This window comes from Aythya marila (genome assembly GCF_965140915.1).
Source record: "Aythya marila genome assembly, chromosome: 12".
In the NCBI taxonomy this organism is placed as follows: Eukaryota; Metazoa; Chordata; class Aves; order Anseriformes; family Anatidae; genus Aythya; species Aythya marila.
The window spans coordinates 10,210,380-10,228,560 of record NC_139053.1 but is presented as its reverse complement, the minus strand read 5'-3'; the positions used below and the strand labels follow the sequence as shown (position 1 = coordinate 10,228,560).

Here is an 18,181-nt window from a genome sequence, read left to right as displayed (position 1 = left end):
GCTGCCTGCTTTGCCCTAGCTCTAAACCCCACATCCCGTGGAGACACACTGCCACTAACCGCCTGAATCAGCGCTGCAAGACACGCAGGGGCAGCAGCCAGAATTATCTCCTGGAAGGAAGACGTAGCACACAGAACACTCCCAGGTGTACAAAGTGCTGACTGTCACAGAGCTTCAAGGGGTATTAAGCCTCTCCTGCATGGCAGAGCTTGGCAAGTGCTTGCCCAGTCCCTGTAGCCATCTTATGTTGGTGTTTCTTTTTGCTTTTTGCCTGCAGGCCCCCAAGGAAACACTGGCCAAAGCTGTGCTGGCAGAGCTGCCCCAGCAAGTTGTGCAGTACTTCAAGCACCAAAATCTGCCCCCCATCAACTCGGAGCCTGCGTAGCGCCGTGCCCGGCGGCGCCATCTGCATGTCGCTGAAGTCTGTTGGTGCCACCAAGAGCGCATGTGCCACATGCTTTTAAATGAAGAATACCCTCCCTGAAACACACGGTTTTGTACTTTTTAATTTAATTGTTAAGTTCTTAAAACTCATCCCAGAGAAGCATCTGGATTCATTTTGTACAGTCCCAGCCTGAGGTAACACCAAGAGGCCAGCCGTGCCCTGGTCCTGCTCTGTTGAGTCACTTTTCAGTATTGAATGTACTTTGTATAATTTTAGTGGAACAGGATACAATTTTTACAATCAAAACTTGCTTTTTCCAAGCAACGAAATGCTTAATATATTATTATTATTATCATTCAATGAACTGGTCATTGTATAGGTCATGTATCTTTGCTGTACCTGTACCTCTGTCATGCTCTATGTTCATTTTTATACTGTGTACATGTTATATTTGTTATACTCAGGTTAATAAAGAAACTTGGACATTTAAAAACGTGTCTCCCATCTGGACTGGTCTGGGAGCACCTTCCAAGGCCCAGAGGCCAGCGGTTTGGGTACTTGGGAGATCCTGGTCCCACAGCCCTCGCTCTTTGCAACCAGGATATTGGCGGCACTGTCCCTGCGAGGGACTGGGGACAGGTGAGCAGCATGGTGTGGTTTGCAGCCTCACAGGTGATGGTCCTTCCTCACTATCCATGGTTTAAGGCCAGGTGTAATTCTTTTTTTTTTTTTTTTTTTTTTTTCAGCCACAGTTCTCTCAAAAGCCACAAACTCTCCTGAGAGCCAAAAAAAAAAAAAAAAGCAAGAAACCTGATGGGCACACCAATAGCAAACAGGGCTGTTCCTCCAGGAGCTTTCACAGCCCCAGTGATGCAGCAGTAAGCGATGGGGCTGCTCCTGCACCTCAGCACAGGCTATAACCCAGCAGCACCACTCACCCCACGCTCAATGTTTTCGCTCGCTGTGCCCCAGGATCGCCCCTGTGCCATTAACAACGTGGGACCCTGCAGCACCTGGATTGATTCAACAAGGGTGGAGGTGACCTGCAATGTCCTGGGGGAGGCAGAGTCCCCCCCACCTCCCCGTCAGCACTCAGTGCCTGAGCCAAGGTGTGCCTGGAGAAACTGCAGTGACCCTGCAAACTGCAATGGGGTATGGGAGGTCTGCCAGGTCAGAAGCTCACCCTGCTGCACAGAAGATGGGTTGTGGTAGTGCACAAAGAGAGAAATCCTGCTCCAAGCAGTTCCTTTGAGCTACCGAAAGCCTTGTGCCATCTTCAGTGCTAATTGTCGCTTTGTTCTGCTGTTAATTAGATTGGAGCCCTTTGAAGTTCACAGGTTAAATAGTTGAATATAGCGCAGGCGTGGCCAGTGATTCAACCTTATTTCGGACTCAAGTAGATGACTTCCATTCTCCCTAAACCCTTTCCACCTCCAACTGAGTGAAGACTGGAGCCAATCCGTGTGTATGTGAGCATGAGGCCCCATGCCAGCCTCAGCCTTGAGGGGAGGGGTGTTCTGCCTGGTGAAATATTTGCTTTGCAAAGCTCTCTAGAAGGAGAAAAAAAAAAACCTGACATCAACCCTCTTCCAAATGGGGAAGCAGTATTTGAATGGTGACTTATTTAAAAATAACACTGTACACAGCTCAGCTGCTGGCCATGCAGGCTCTGAAACACACAGCTTCCAGATCAAAGTCTGTAACCCTGGAAAAATATTTTCATAAGAAAACCTCGTATACAGCTGCACTAGCTAGTAAGCTCCTCTGCTAGTAGCATGTTTGTGGGGGTTTGTCATTTTTTTAACACCTCTCTGAAGCATTTAACAACGAACACAGACAACAAGCAGTTTATGAAGCTGTCCCTGGAGAAGAGATGAAGCACACACTACACGGTCATGCCTAAGAGAAGAAAAATCCTTAAAATGTATCTTAAGTCCCCCATGAAACGATGGAGCTACTGGATTCCTTCCCCGGCGTGCCGGCTCCAGGGCAGGGTTACTGCCACAGCTGCTACTTCCAGTTTGTCTCTGTGCTATCTGTCCCTTGCACGCTCCAAGCGCCAGCTATCTCGGAGTGCACGTAGGTATTATAACACAAACAACTTCCAACTGTCAGAAGGTGAATGGGCCCGACGGACTCACTGTCTCGCTGGGACTGCTCTGCAGTTTGCCCAGATGGGCCAGGCCACAAGAACAGCTTGCTGGAGGCAACTCAGGCTCAAAGGTTGGTGCTCCCCAAGCGCTGCATTCCTGCTCTTCTAGGAACAAGAGGAAAAAGGGTTCTTTCATGCCAGCTTTTACTGAATTACGTCCCCTCTTGGTCATGTAGGGTCCAGCATGACCGCCAGCACCCCTTTCCTGCTCACACCTGCAGTCCCTGTGGACCACATCTGCCCACAACTGGCTGCCAAATCCCACTCCATATTTCCACCTGAATCTAACAGCTTGGAGAGCAGCTGTACAAAAAACAACAACAACAAAAAAAAACCACACAACATTTATGAAAACGGCCCCAGTATGCTCAGACAGGGCAGGCTGTTCTGACTTTCTAGAGACATTATCTGTCTACCTTAACGTCAGGCACAGACACCTCCCCCTCTCACTCCAGCTACACAAGGCTCTTGCACATGCAATTTTGAACAGGCTTTTTTCGGTGCACCACTTCCATTTCACTCTGTCGTTAAGTGTGATGAAAGTCAGAGGCATCAAAAGATCTAGGTATTTTCCACATAGAAGTACCATACTTATAGTAGCTAGGAAAGGTAACAGCAATTCTAGAGCAAACAAAAGAGGTGCCAGGTTGCCTAAAACAACGAGGAATTATTATCTTACACTCCTGATTGAGGGACAGTTTTGCAAACAGGAGGAGTATTTGGCTAAGGGTAGCTTGAGCATGAGCACAGCTCTCCTTGTTTCCTTTGGGAAAGTTCAACACATGAGATAAGGCATGAAGCCCTTTGGCTTTCTCTGCTTTTATCTCATCTGCTGTCCTCCACATTTCTTAGTGTCACACACAGATACCTGCCCTTTGGTACACACACAAGAGTGTGTTCACTGAAGCTCATACACTTCTGAGTCTAGTAAGCAGAGCAGGATTGCCACGAGGGAGACTGTCATAAAGACATTTCCACCTTTGCACACTGAAGTCCAGCTGTTCCAACCCACCAACTTCCCACTAGTGCTACGTGCATGCAGGGAGGAAGAGGAAGGACCCTTGCCTCTCAGACTCGACGTCTTGCTCAGGTCTGTCTCCCTCATCCACACCACCTATAAACCATGAGAAGGTTTCTTAAATTCTGCAGAACTTCAACAGCTGCCTGCCTTGTTACTGGAAAGGATGATGGAGTTCTCCAAATGCACAGAGGTTTGACTGAACTGGGATATCCCACCCACTCTTGTACTCACACTTCAGGATGCTCTGGCAGAAGAGCTGAATGACTTTCCAAGCACTGATGCAGGAGCAATGGGCTTTGAGTAGAACAGTCAACGACAGATTCTCTGAACTCATTCAGAACAAGAGTTTTGCATCACTGTCTCTTCATTTGTAGGAGGCTGGCTTGCACTTCTCTTGTACAGCAGCAGTTTGAGGAAGGGGCTGGCTGAGTAGAGCAGAAATTACTTAATGGAATGGGAACAACTATGAATGGCACGAGCCAAAGTAAAAAAATGCATTCAGAATGTCTTTAATCATGTAACACGAAAACTTCTTTACAGTGTCATGGCAATCTACACTTCACCATCTGCTTGATTTTTGTTCTGCCCCCATTTCTCAAATACAGAATAAAAATGACATTTTAAGAACAGAACACATGGCCGTTTCTACAAGACTTCAGTGCTTCAAGTGAGTATTTTTTTTTTGCCTGTTAGTCTTGTATAAACCTCTTAGACCATCAGAATTCTTTCCTTCCATAAGAATTTTAAAAGATAAGGCGCTCTCCTCCCTACTCCCAGACCTTAATTGCATTTCAAGGTGTGCCTTCTGGTTTAGGGTGGCAGCCTTTCTACCTCAGGCTCAGTATGAACCCCAGAAATGGAAAGTTGGGGAAGAAAAAAAAAATATTTAACAAAAAATAAATTCAATGAGTTATTTTAGAAGTATCTGAATGTATTAAAGTTGAGAGGTTAGCTAGAAATATTATATCGGGCAGAAGGATGCATCAAGCATCCATCAGGGCTTTGGAAGATACTCTGCACTACATTACACACGGAGGGATTTTGTTATGGGCCATCAAAGAAACTGTTGCTACGAAAGACAGAAGAGACGATCTTTCCAGTGGAATTAATAGTGCCTTCGCTATCCGAGCTGGACTCCGAATCGCTGCTGCCCGAGTACGCGCCCAGGCCAGGCAGGATCCCAATGCAGACTGCTGCTGAGGGACAGTGGACCGTGGAGCCTCCCACTGAGCTGCTCCCCAAGGGAACACAGGACGGTTTTTCTGGAAGAGAGGTACCTCAGTCAAAAACAAGAGTGCAGAAAATATATATATGTATATATATATATATTGTTTAATCAGCCCAGGAATTGCTGCATGCTATTACCATATCAGTGGATGATTGCAGGATTTAATTAAAGCGTAAGGCAGCTTTACACTGCACTAAAGCTATCCTGACAGGAAGGACTTGCTACCTCAGGAGATTTTTTTTTTTCATCATAGTTATGCCCAGCTCTACGCTGGCATTACATATTTTTATTCTAAAGTTGTCAGTTTGATGGTTGTCAAATGCCAAACCCACCAAATAAGAATAAATAGCTCTGCTTTGTGTAATTGATTTTTTTTTCTAATATAACAGCATAGTTGGGAAAAAGTTTCATTCCAGTGCTCTGCTAAGTCAATGTCTTCCATCTTCCACAGCTAATTAATTTTTTTCCAGTGTTCTGAAAGTTTACTGAACAGAAGGAGATTCAGGAAGTGCATTGGGTTGTCATTACACAACTGCAGCTCACCCTATTTGTGTCAGAGTACCTTGACAGCAAATCAATTGCAGCCCTGACAGCTAAGACTGAAATGCAACTTAATTTTTCTTCCTAGCTGCTCATAACTTTCTGAAATAAATTGGTTTCGGGACGGACAAGATCTCTTTGTAGCATGAGGAGTTAACAGTGGAGATATACAAATACACCAATTGCTGTGAAGAGGAAGGCAATGATCCGTTCTCCACACCTCTGGCTGATAGAGAAGCACTCGGCTCGTAATGCAGCTAAGGAGACTCCTACGAGTTTATCAGGTAAAACACTTTAAGGGTAAAATCAGTTCAGCATTAGAATGAACTGCCTAAGGAGGGTGCACAATCTCTGTCTGTGGAGATTTAAGAGCAGCTTAGACAGTCGTCTGTCAGAAATGGTTTAGGCAGGGGACAGACCAGTAACCAGCAGAGGTTCCTTCCAGCCTTACTTTCTACAAAGGCTGTCAGTGCCTATAGTTACCATTTCTACTGCTTTAGGAGGTAACATGCCAACCAAAGTCTGTGCTGCCTGGCATAATGAAGGAGCAGAAAAGCAAATCCTCTATCAGATTTAACACTAAGTCAGTTGCTGTTCAGCTGAGAGGCAGACAGCTTCCCGACTGCAGAAACCAGGACGTACCTTGATTCTTTTCTTCATGATCAGTATCTAATTTCAACCTCTTCACGCTATTCCCACCATCTGAACTGTGGAAAAAAATAAGAAATCGTCTTGTTACTCATAAGCAATCACTTCATTACTGTGAAGTTAAAAGTCACATTTTCGCCTCAAACACTACAGTGAATTCCAGCAGGGTCCCCTGGCACCATCACCACTGCTAACTGCTGTGAACTGGGGCTCCTCGGGGAATATGGCAGGATCCTGGAGTCAGCACCCACACTGCATGTACCCTCTGTTCACCCAGGAAATAGAAACACGCCTCTGGGAATCCAAGCCAGCCCTCTTTCCCAGTAACCAGAGCTAACTGCAGGACTCCTATGCAGACGGAAAACCCTAGAGGAGATCAGGAATGACTACACGAGTTTCGACCACCCCACGTAACGAGGGTTGACAGTAGCAAGCGGACAATTACCACACTTGCAGGTCCAATGTCAGTGTACTTCCCCTTCCAGGGTTTCTTTCACTCAGGCACGTAGAGACCCTGTTCTAAAACATCTAGAAATCTCACACCCAGTAAGTTTTGCAGCACTTCTCAGACATCTGCAGTGTCTGACCTAGAAGTATAAGGGGGACCCTTTTGGTTCCAAAGCGGTGCTTGGGGAAGGGAGCATTATTTGGGCTTCTGTCTCATCAGAGCTTCTGTAGCTCCTCCTTGTCACTGCTTAGTTTCTCTTTCATCCTCTTGCACGTTCCTGACTCTAAGCCATCCATATAAACAAATGCTTCCCAGCTTCAGCTGTGATGAACTGAAGTGATGAAGTACCAGCATATTTGTATTGAATATGTATTAACTCTTTTCTGTCCCTGTCAGGACACGAAGTCCAGCTGAAAGGTCACTCTGTGCAGGGAGGTTTCATTAGTAAAAGTCCTGTGCAGGCAAACTACAAAACTCTGAGAGCAGACGTTGAATTCATGCTAGCCCGGTTTTGGCTAGTTTGCAACAGAAAATAAGACAGCAAAAATAGAAAGAAAGTCTGTGATGGCACTGACATGTCACAGTTAAGATGCTCTCTCCAAATAGATGCCATCTGCAGGCTTTAGATGTGCCATTAAGCACACACCATCTCCTTCCCTACATCCCACTGTGTTAAGCAATAGTAGTTACAGCAAAAAAGCATTGTTGGCTGCTCTCTATCACTTAGGTTGTTTTGTTTTTGTTTTCCCCTCCCCCTAAAAAAGCCAAACTACCCAAACCCCCATAGACTTAGTGTAGAAGAGCTTAACTTCAGTTTTCACAGACACGCAAGCACTGCTGTACAGGTAGCTAAACATTACTCTGTAACTTAAGCTTCTAAAATAATCTCTCATTCTCTGGGACAGATTCAAAATCAGTGCCTGAATTTCTAGATGTCAGATTTGTTTTAAGTACTAGATGATTCGTCCGGGAGAAATAAGTCTGGTCCCAGATGCCTAATTTAACACAACCCATAGCACATCAGCAGCTGTGTTTGCAGGCTAAGATCAAAATAGCAAACAAATTACACGGCCAACTGCCGTTCCCTCTGGGACGGAAAGGGTGCTGATGTATCAGTGCATGTCAGTGAGGAACATGGGAAGTTTGTCTGATGACCTTGGGATTAAATTGCTGCACAAAGTTCTTCTCTCACAATGTACATCCTCCCCACGCTGCTCCCAGCAATAACTAAGATAATAAATTTTCAACACAGATAACGTAGGTTGATAGAATATGCAAATCTGAGTCAAACTGCACGAGTGGGGTTAACACTGATATTTTCAAAGAGTTGTAAAACAGATTGCCTCTAGGAACCCATAGCAGGATTGCCCAAGCCTGGCAGTCTAGAATGAAGAGCCTACCCACTTGCTTTACACATGCTTATCTATTTGAATTGCCTCATGTTTCTCCAACAGTTTGTGAGAACCTATGGAAACAAGGCTGGTCTTTTCTTGTACCTCCCCCCTTTTTTCTTTAGGGCTAAGGTTCACACCTCATTCTCTGGAGGCAGTTTTGGCCTGCCTCCCTTTACACTGCTAACTAGGTTCCCATTCCTCATGCTTTTATAGAGGTGTGAAACTAACCTTCTGTGTTTCACAGCTCCTGCCAACAGCTTTGCCTGAGAGAATTTGTTCTTGTTTTCCACTGACTTCATGGGCAATTTCTTCTCAGCTTCCTTCTTTGGGTCCATACTGACTCCCACTTTGGTGAGAGTGCTGTGAATTAAGGGTTAAGGATCAACCAGGAAGGAAAGGAGAAAACAGACACTTTCTCCCTGACATACTTAGCCAGCACTGCTGACAGCAGCAACTGAAGTTCATTCACATCTCCTATCAAAAGCAAGTTATTTGTAATGTCATTTAGCTGGCACATTCGGTCAGGACAGAAGAGACTTCACCCTCTGTGCATCAATACCAGCTCTCCTCTCAAATACCCCCAGGCAGCAGATTAGGAGCTGCTGTTCAGGAGTCAGAAAGGTCAAACACCCAACACATCCAGCACCATACATGTACATTGCCCTGTCTTTTCCTGAAGGTCTTAGGAAAGAAACGAGGTCAGACTGGGCCAAAAACAAATAAGAAAAAAGGGCAATCCAGTACTTCCCCCTTTGATCTCGATCAACCCATTTGTAATTCAAATTTGCTGCTCTGATCCCTAATCCTTAAAAAGCACTAAGTAGTAATATGTGGTCTCAGCTTCAATGCTCAAACCTCTCTTAGGCTGAACCCTGCAGACTTCAGCCTACCAAAGTGAAACAGCTCAATTTTCTGTATCAGTATTTATCAAGATAACTTTTCAACCCATCTCTGTAAGAGTCACAAGGCCATTGCTGCCAGTAACAGCAACCTCAAAAGGAAGGAGACAGATCTGATTACGGGTGCACGTGTTCAAACATTCACCCAAAAGACTGCACATAGCAAAGGAAAGTTAAGCTGATTTAAAAGGGTATTTGTTTACACCATTAAATCTAGCTTTCCACCAGTTTATTCTCTGACTACAATTCCATCAACCAGCCAACATAACCACAAGCCCCGAGTTTCACAGGTGTGTCCCACCTACTGCACATAAATGCTGAATAGTGAAATTTCTATTTATGGACCATATAGTTAAGGTCACAGCCCTTTCAACTCCCCCTCAACATCTGCAAATTAAAAATCAACGCCTTGTTTTGAAGTGGCACACTCAAAGTCACCAAACACTTTTAGATTTTGCTTACTTGATTTTCCTAAGGATACAACAGCAACCCAGACTGCTCCCTACCTCAACTAACCTGACTCTCCTCAGCCCAAACCAGACTGTTCCAACGCCTATCATGGCACAGGAGTGCCATCCTGTGGCTATCAGAAGCAATCTGAAAGCGCATTGTGTCACAGAGTTTGATGTTGCAATACACGATTCCACACACCGCAGCTTTCAACTTCCACATTTAAGTTAATGACCATATTACAGTCTAATATTGCACCACAAAAGCCTGATTGACAAACCCAAAAACTTTTAAGAGACAGAGAACTACAGGCTTTTCACTTCTATCCAGGATGCCATTCTCCTAATACTCCCGATCCACCAGAGACAGCACGTTTTAAGAGACTTTATAAGTACTGCTGTCATTAATGGATGCAACACTTTACCTAGCCAAGAAATGTCTCAGGAGAACTACATTAAAAATAAACAGCTCAATCAAATATCATCTGCATTTAAAAATGATGTCCTACAATACAGCCTGCTTCTTGGAGGGGATTTCTACACTTGGGTTATAAGACAAGATGCTGCTGCTCTCTAACACTTCTTTGAACTGGCTTAAAATAATCAATCTTTAAATCTTTAAACAGTCAGACCAATGCTGAAAGGGCAGGGTAAGGAGCAAAATAAACCTAGTTATTCATATAAGAGGAAGCAAAATTCCTATGCATCCATGCACATGAACTTCTTATGCCTGAGAGTGCATCAAAGTATTCCAAGGCGTGTTTAGCATTAAGATGTATGGTTTCATGATTGTTTGACCTTAAAAAAGTAGGGAAAAAAAGAAAGAAAAAAGCTCTGGGGTACAATATTGACGTAGGTTTTTACTATGGAGTTAATGCCTCTGGGTAGCTTAAATTGGATCTTTTACCAGGAAAATGACCATATAATCAAACCCATTGGGTTGACATTCCATTTATTAGTTTGGAGGAACTCCTGCACAGTGCCTAATGACCCAGCACATTTAGCAATGCCCACTGCATTCTGTCACCATAGTGACAAACCAGTAGTAAAAGTCTACACGTGCTCAACGCTGAAAAAACACCTTTTACGTTTTGAAAGAATGCCACCAAAAATTTTAAACCCACGCGCCATTTTGCAATTTGCTCTGGAGGTGCTTGCAATATTATGTTTAAAAAAGTCAAAAGGAACAAGTTAATGCATGGGAAAAACTCAGCTTCTCACAAAATGAGGTGACTATAAAGCATCCTCTCTCTCTCCCTCCAGCCCATTAGCAGTAAGTTCTACAATTTACAGCAAGACTTTGGATATAAAGCTGGCTGATTCTAAGACTGCAAGGATTGAGGTTCAGTATGCATGTAGAGGCCCTGCTCTGTAAATTCAGGGATCAATGTGTTATGTGGCTAATTCAAGACAACAGCAGATTCCTTCTGGGCTGGTATGGTTCACCCCTGGATGTATGTGACCTAACTAGAGCTGTCAGCTGCTTCCACAGCACGATCTTATACTGCACATCCCTGCATTAGCCAGACCCTCAAGCAACTGCCACAGAACCTAAATATATCCTGTGAATACCCCATCAGCAGATCCAACAAGCCAAGGAAATATGCCAAGTCCACCAGCCAACTATGGCCTACTTCTGAAGTTTAAAAAAAATAAAAAGTAATTAAAATGCATCTGTATTGCCTTTTCATAAATGAATTTCTTTGTAGCATTGGTGCTACTTAGCTTTATTTGCTGAATATTTTGCTCACCTCATAAATACGAGCTGCTTGCTCTTCTTTCAGTCTTCAAACTCTTTCATTTACACTAAAGAATCCTTGAGAACTTGCACTTCGTTCAGTGATGACTTTAAGCAACAGTTTTCATTAGAAAGCAAAGGAACCATCACAGATGAGGTAAAACCTCACAAAACAGCATTGAGCACAGAGAGCAATCCTAAAATCATTCCCAATGTTCCCTGTTTGGCACTAAAGAAAAAGCACCCTATACTGCTCTCTAGCATGTCTTTGTGAGGAGCTGGCACTTAAAATGGAACCGGCCTGTTTTTAGTACTGCCTAACATCTGTATTTCCCAGAGCAGCTGAACCTTCACAGCCACTGCCTTCCCTGAAGAAAGTCAGTGTATCCACACAGCTGGTTCACTTTCATTTAATTTCTCATCCTGCAGCTATCAGCAAGGGAAAACAAAGCTAATACTTCAAGAAGAATAACAGAAAGAGCAACTACAATGTTATTTCAAACAGGTACATTAAAAACGGCCAATATGCAGTTGGCTGCAAGACAAGAATACTTATGGGAAAAAAGCAAAAGATGAGAAGCAGTAGGCTTTCTTCCTTTATGTTCTTCTCTTTTTAGCTATGGTATCAGTAAGAAAAAAAAGAGTCAACGCGGAGGGAGAGAGTGGGAAAAGTGTTGAAGACAGAGAGTGGGAATCAAACATTACTGCGGGAGATCCAAGCTACAATAAAAACATTCAACTTTAAAAAGCTATCACTGCTCATGTTCTGTAAAGCAGCTGTATTTATATACAGAATGTGAATGACAGACCAAAACTACAGCCCAGACTCTTAACCCCCTATATATAGCCACCAGCTATATTAGCAAAGGATATTCTGTATTCATTTAGTTCTTTCATCTCTTCTTCTCTTCGTTGCTTTTCTATTAGCTCTTGCTGCCGAGAAACCTCATCAAGGAAATTTGTCTCATCTTCATCTAAGCCTCTTACCATATTTTCTGAAAAAAGTAAGAGAATGCATATTAATAAACTCAAGCCATCCGGGAAGCAGCCATTCACCTTACATCACTTTGCCATTCTTTTAGGACAATTTTCATCCGGCAATTTCAAACTGCGCTGTGAAATTTACCAGCCGTACCCTGCAGATGATATTCCTAATATTGTGCAAAATATTCTGCCTCAGCAAAGTCACTGGGAATGCAGGGACTAGAGTCCTGGGTGACTGAGTGAGGCGTGCGCTCTAGCACTTGCACTGTCTTGCCAAGTAATGGGTACAAACCAGACCCCACAAAGGACAAGCTACCTGCTGCCTTCTCTAATCACCAATACTTTATGGTTAAAGATACTGGATGCTAACAAGCCCAAACTCTTAAACACTTCTACAAGAAAAACCACAACAGACTAACACAGTTCAGCCACAATGCTATTCCTACAGAGAATAGTAAGGCAAAATGTGTAGGAGCAGTATAATACTATTAAACTTGCTGATACAATTCACAAAAGCAGCCTTTTCTTAATGCTGAAATGTTATTTGGAATAAGTTACATGAAACAAATAATAACCACATTAAGTAATGATATAATTCTTGTTTTGGTTTCAGACATGAAGTTTTAGGCTGTCTCCTTAGAGTCTGTTCTTAACCCAGTAATTGGAAAAAACACATTACTTCTTCCCCAAAATCTCACCTCCAAATAAGACGTACATTTTCTTAAAGCAAACAATTACTTACTTAACTGATGTTGATGCCTGTTAGAAACAAATAAATAGACACCAGGCAATTCTTATCTTCCTATTAAAACTGAATTCTCTCTAAACATGCTACCCTACTTTAAAGAAAGTAAATGCTACTGCAGTAGGAAGGTCTTTTACTTTGATCTGCAAATGCTCAACATCTCCCCCATCAAAATGATTTATTTAGAGAGGTAGTAAAAATTACTTGTTAGAAAGACCAAGTCTTGCTGCTTGTAGTCAGTCTGAGAAAACCCGAACCCAAACACCACCTTGTATTAAATTTCATAAGAGGATTGTTAGGCCTTTACATGAGGCAGATATATATTTTTTTTAAATCTTCACCCACATAGTCAAGTCCTACTCACTCAAATGAAAAGCTAAGAAATCCATTTACACCGATAATCGGGAAGCTTCTGTCCCTGACAGAAAAGGTCTAGAAATCAGTTACATGTATAATTTGAGGTTACTTTTTTACAGACTGCTCCTGAATCTACAAACAGTAAACTGTAGCATTCATTCCTGACAAGGATTCCTTCAAACAGACAGCAAGAGCTGTCAAAAACTGGACATTTTCTGAACTAAGAGACATGAATTCATTTCATTCTTTGTTTGCCTGATCTACAAAGATGCAGTGACAGAAATCCCTAGAGCTGGGGAGATTCTCTACTACTAAATAGTGCTCTAGTAGGTTTTGTTCTCCAGGCTCGCAGGTCTATGTTATTCTGCAGGGGCTGTCTTAAAATTAGTGGTTGGTTTGCTTCTCATAGCCCCTTTTTACAGATGCTTCTCATTCCAGTACTCGGTTTACAAATTTCCTGTACCAAAGGGAAGATGCTGCAGATGTAATATAAACTGGCAAAGGAAACAATTAATTTAGACATGCCTAGGCTGGTAGCAGTCAGATTTCTGGCAGACAATTAGACAAGAATTGCTTAGTCACATTACCAAAAATGACCTGGATCAAACGTTACTGAAATAAAATCTAAAAACTCTCCACTTGAAAAAAATTCTGTGGGTACAGTTGAAGACTTTAATGCACTGATGCTCCTACCCGTACTTTCCATTTTTCACCACTAAAAACTACAAAAGAAAATTAAGAGACAGGAAATGACTTCCATTTATCATAATTTTGATTACCATCAGTGTTCAAAAAGAAAAATTTTTAAATAGCTTTTCAGAGGATACTCCTATTATTTTTCATTTAAAAGACTAAAAAATGTAAAGATAAACATTGGAAGACATTCTTTCAATACTGAATAACCTAGCAAAGAGAAGAACTGCTAGTATGCATCCCTGGATTTTATCTATACAAAAGGATTAAAGTTTGTGTTTAAACAGACACAAGTATTAGTATTAAGGTGTTTCTCTCCTATGTTGCGTCATCAGTTCTGACTGATGAGAACGCAGGAATGTACAACTTCTTCCCTACTCCACTAGAATTCCTATAGATACAGAAAATATTTATGAATATTTTATGGCAAAATCAGAGACAAATCTTGTCACAAATGGCCATATTGGTTTGAACTCTGATGAGGTAAACAAGTGATCCATAATGCACCCATCACTGATCTTTACGTAGCTCTTCCCATTTATTTTCTCCCAAAGAAATTTGGATTCTGAGGTGGTTCCAAAAGCATCTGCTACAACACTGGCAAGGCTGTTACAGTAATTAGTAATGCACTTGACAGCATCTGCAGCACCAGGGAGCATTACCTCGCAGGACTCAAACATTTTGCCATCACTAGAGGTTAAGCATAGTTTTGTTGCGTCCCAAACACATGATAATTTCTAGACAGAATCCAGTTCTGCAAAATGAAGCTTAAAAAATACAATAGCTTGAGGGTAAGGATTCCAGCTAAAGAACCAAAATCGATCAGAACCCACCTTAAAATGGAGTCCCATAGTATCATCCTCATTTCTCTTTAGATAAAGCCAATAGCTCCCTTTTTCCCAAAATGGTTGACTAATAATTTTCTAGTTCTCATTACCATCTTTGTACCCAGCAGCACACATACAGGTGATACAAAGCAAAGGATTTTTCTGTAAAACTAGAAATTCAAACGTCAGTAGAAATTAGGTTTTAATTTCACTAGAAGTTCACTATCTACTTTTTGAAGAATCAACTCCTGTATGTTTACATCTTCTGAACACTAATCTTGAGCCTCAAATCACTCAGTAAACTTTGAGTCACCTAATCATGGCTAGGAAATGTAACACCTGTTGCAACAGATTTTTTATTTATTCAAATAGGATGGTCTTGTGTTAAAGCATGAGTTCAAGTCACAAAACCACACTGCATTGCCACTTTTCCATGAATTGGTACCAGAGCTTTTTTGTTTTCTTTTGGTTTACGTGCAAAATAAGCCTCATATTCTAGACATTACAGGAATGCAGCTTAAAAAAGGTAACCGACTTTTGAGTTTCACATGTGTGTAATGCTGTCTTGGTGCATAGAACAGTATGTTACTTGCAGGAATATCTTTGAATACTTTCCTCAAATCTCAGTTTCCCTCTCAGAGAGGAACAAGACATGCAGACATGTCCCTTAGATGATGTATACAGCTGCTGCACACAAAACGTGCAGTGAGCTGGGTTTTGTTCAAAGTAATAAATGGTGGTACTTACTGAATTTAAACTGCTCCTCAAACTCCTGCTGCTTCTTTTCTCTCTGTTCCTGAAGTCTTTCATACAATGAACGTGGGTCATATGCCTCCTCTGGGCATTCTGTAAGGAAGGAGCAAATCAGGAAATTAGGTGATGTGTAAAAAAACAACAGCTCTTAGTTTCTTCATATGAAAACCTTTTGAACTTGTACAATACAAGCTACTACTTTTACTTCTGTTCTCCATGTACGTGAAACATTCTCTGATCTCTTTCCTTCAGTTATTAAAATCTATCCGATACCTTCCGGATCTTCAGGTTTTCGGACCTTTTCCCATTCCTCTTGCCTTCTCTTTCGCCGTTCCTCTAGCTCCGCTTCAGATACAAACCTCTTGTTAATCACAAGGTCGGCAGTACCATCTCCCCCATCCATTGTGGAACAGCCTGTCCTAAAAACACAACATGACATTAGGACACCCCCTGAAAAGAGACCCGCTACACTCAGAAGGTTCTTTGCAAGAGAAAACGGGTGGAGGCTAGAAACTAAACACGGAGAGCACTTGATACTGATTGGTAACGAACATTCCTCAGTTGCACATCTGCTGCAGGGGCTTTTCGGAAGCAGGGACATGAACAGTATACCAAAATGTAAAGCAGATATTACTATCGCATTCTTACACCATAGTCCAAAGTCTCAGAGGCACACTTTTAAGACAAATAAAATTAGAGGATGAATTAAAAACTGCAGCTGGCAGAAGACAGTAAGCACTGACCGAGATAAGCACTAACTATGTGAGTGATAGCACCTAAGGCTGATGGCATCACCTATTACTCCTCCTTTACTCTTTCTGCTAATTACATCTTTCCTGTTAGTTGTCTGCCTCAGGCCACCTTTCCAGAAGTCCTATTTCAATGTAATTTTCCCCACACCACCTTGGATTTACCTTGTTTAAAAAATAAAAATAAATTTACAGAAACCCGCATCCCCACTCCTTTAATTTCAGTTCTTATACCCCTCTACTCCAAGGAAAGGATATGACATTTGTTACATGAATTCCTTTCACTCATCCTGTAAAAACTTGAGAAAGCTTGCCTATTTTCAATGAATTCAATACATGAACATATTTCACATTTCTAAGAGCTTAACAGTGAGACTTCAGCAATTACCAACTAAACTTCCTGATCTTCAAAAGCACCCTGCACCTCTGTACCAAGCAGACTGTGCACATCATCCCTGAAGAGCACGTGGACGTGCCCCAGTCCAAGCCCATACCGGGCACGGCTGCAGGCACCCTCCTGTGCTCCGACAGCTCACCAGCAGAACGCAGGCAGCGAAGAAAACAAATTTGTGAAGCAGGGTGCCTGGAGCCAGACCTGGCCACACTGCACTGGAGGAGTGAGCAGGGAGCAGGGTGTGAGACCAACCTGTGTCAGGTCTACGGTGCTCAGCAGGTGAGGGAGGGAATTCCCTTGGGCTAAAATGGGGCTGGGATTAGAAATCTGGACGGACTCTTCACATGCTGCACCCCCTTCTCTGCTTTGAGCTCCTGATACCCAAGGACTAGGCCCAGGGTGGAGATGCACCAAGGAATCAGCCTAAGAAGGAAACACGAGGTCTTAAGATCCACAACCCCATGATGAAGTAAGGCCAAGCTGCTTGTGCTACTCAAGTGCCTCCCAACGAGATTTATTCTGCCAGCTCCATGCTAAAAACTAGAGGAGAAACAAAACTTGTTTCTTACATCACGCCCCTATACACAAGCACAATATAAACACTGCCCCAATAGCTATTCAGCCAAAGGCATGCTAACAGCGCAGTTACTGCCCAGTTCCTTCATATTTCCTTGATGTAACTTCAACAAGTACCTCAGAACTACAGATAATTGCCCCCTGCACTGCTAATTACTGTCCATTTCGGACCTCACCCTGCTTGCATTTCAGCGCTGGAAGAGAACCCAGTCCATTTATTCTTCCAGGAAGGGCGGGATGCAGTAACTCAAATAATGGAAGGAACCAGTTTACCGCCCATCTTCCACACCACAACGAACCCACTCCAGCAGAAAGCAGTCCTGAAATTCTCACGAAAACTGACACTTCTATGAGGTACTGTTTGCAATACAAACAAAAAATTGAGATCACAGAAGAAACCCAGGTTGGACACAGTACAAATACTTGTTAGATGCATGATGCATTTTTAAGGTGGGAATTATCAAAACGAGACAAAAAAGGATTTTCTTTTAAGAAGTGGGGCAAGGAAGGCCTGACTGTGGGGTGGTGATTTTCCTTTTTTTTTTTCCAAGTATGACAAATACCCGTTATTAAGATGAGTCCAGCTTCCAGAACACACAGAACGCCTGCTCTTAGAGCGTCACTTCTGACAGTGGCTGGAACTGGAAACCTTTGGAGAACGTGAAGGTTGGACCTCCCTCCTGAACACAGGCCCTAACCGCACGGCTTCCCTTCTTCCTCAGACACTGCCCAAACAAGGCAGCCTGCATCCCCGCTCACCCCACCTCAACCTGCCCGTTTGGACAGGGAACAAAACGCTCTGACAGAACGGCGACAAAGCCAAAAATGAAGCGGAACAGCCTCCCGCTGCCCCGGCCCCGCGCCGCCAGCCCCGGGGAGCGCCTCACACGGCCCGAGCGCAGCGGCCACCCCGGGGCCCGCTCCCGACCCCGCTCCTCAGCGGCCCCGCGCCCCGTTCCCAGCCCTCCCCCCCCGCTCCCGCCCCCGTTCCCGTTCCCGTACCCGTACCCGTACCCGTGCCCGTGCCCGGGCCCCGTCAGAGCGAGCGGCGCGGCCGGGCCCCGAGCGCCGCCATGCAGCAGGCCCAGCCCCCCCCGCCCCGCTCGCCCCGCCCCTTCCGCCCCCAGCGGCGGCCAATCAGGGGAGCGCTTCCTGAGGCAGAGGAGAGGGAGGGGGCGCGGGGTGACGTCACACAGGGGCG

At 43.6% G+C, this 18,181-nt stretch overlaps 2 protein-coding genes across 3 annotated transcripts in view; one reads left to right on the top strand and one right to left on the bottom strand.

Moving 5' to 3' along the window:
* Positions 1–3,905, top strand: part of CPNE2 (copine 2) — a 55,427-nt gene extending 51,522 nt beyond the window's left edge. For both annotated transcript variants that reach the window (XM_082770018.1, XM_082770019.1), the window contains one exon: positions 278–3,905. In XM_082770018.1, coding sequence (XP_082626144.1) covers positions 278–385 — 108 coding nt within the window. In that variant the 3' untranslated portion in view covers positions 386–3,905. The remainder of the gene's footprint in view (positions 1–277) is intronic.
* Positions 3,906–4,051: 146 nt separating this feature from the next.
* On the bottom strand, positions 4,052–18,069 carry PSME3IP1 (proteasome activator subunit 3 interacting protein 1). The gene is made up of 7 exons (XM_082770020.1): positions 17,995–18,069; positions 15,535–15,680; positions 15,256–15,354; positions 11,774–11,897; positions 8,045–8,176; positions 5,969–6,033; positions 4,052–4,820 (listed from the first exon to the last, which is right to left on the bottom strand). The coding sequence occupies exons 2-7, from the start codon at positions 15,662–15,664 to the stop codon at positions 4,603–4,605; spliced, it is 768 nt and encodes a 255-aa protein (XP_082626146.1). The 5' UTR covers positions 15,665–15,680; positions 17,995–18,069; the 3' UTR covers positions 4,052–4,602.
* Between the last annotated feature and the right edge of the window lie 112 nt (positions 18,070–18,181).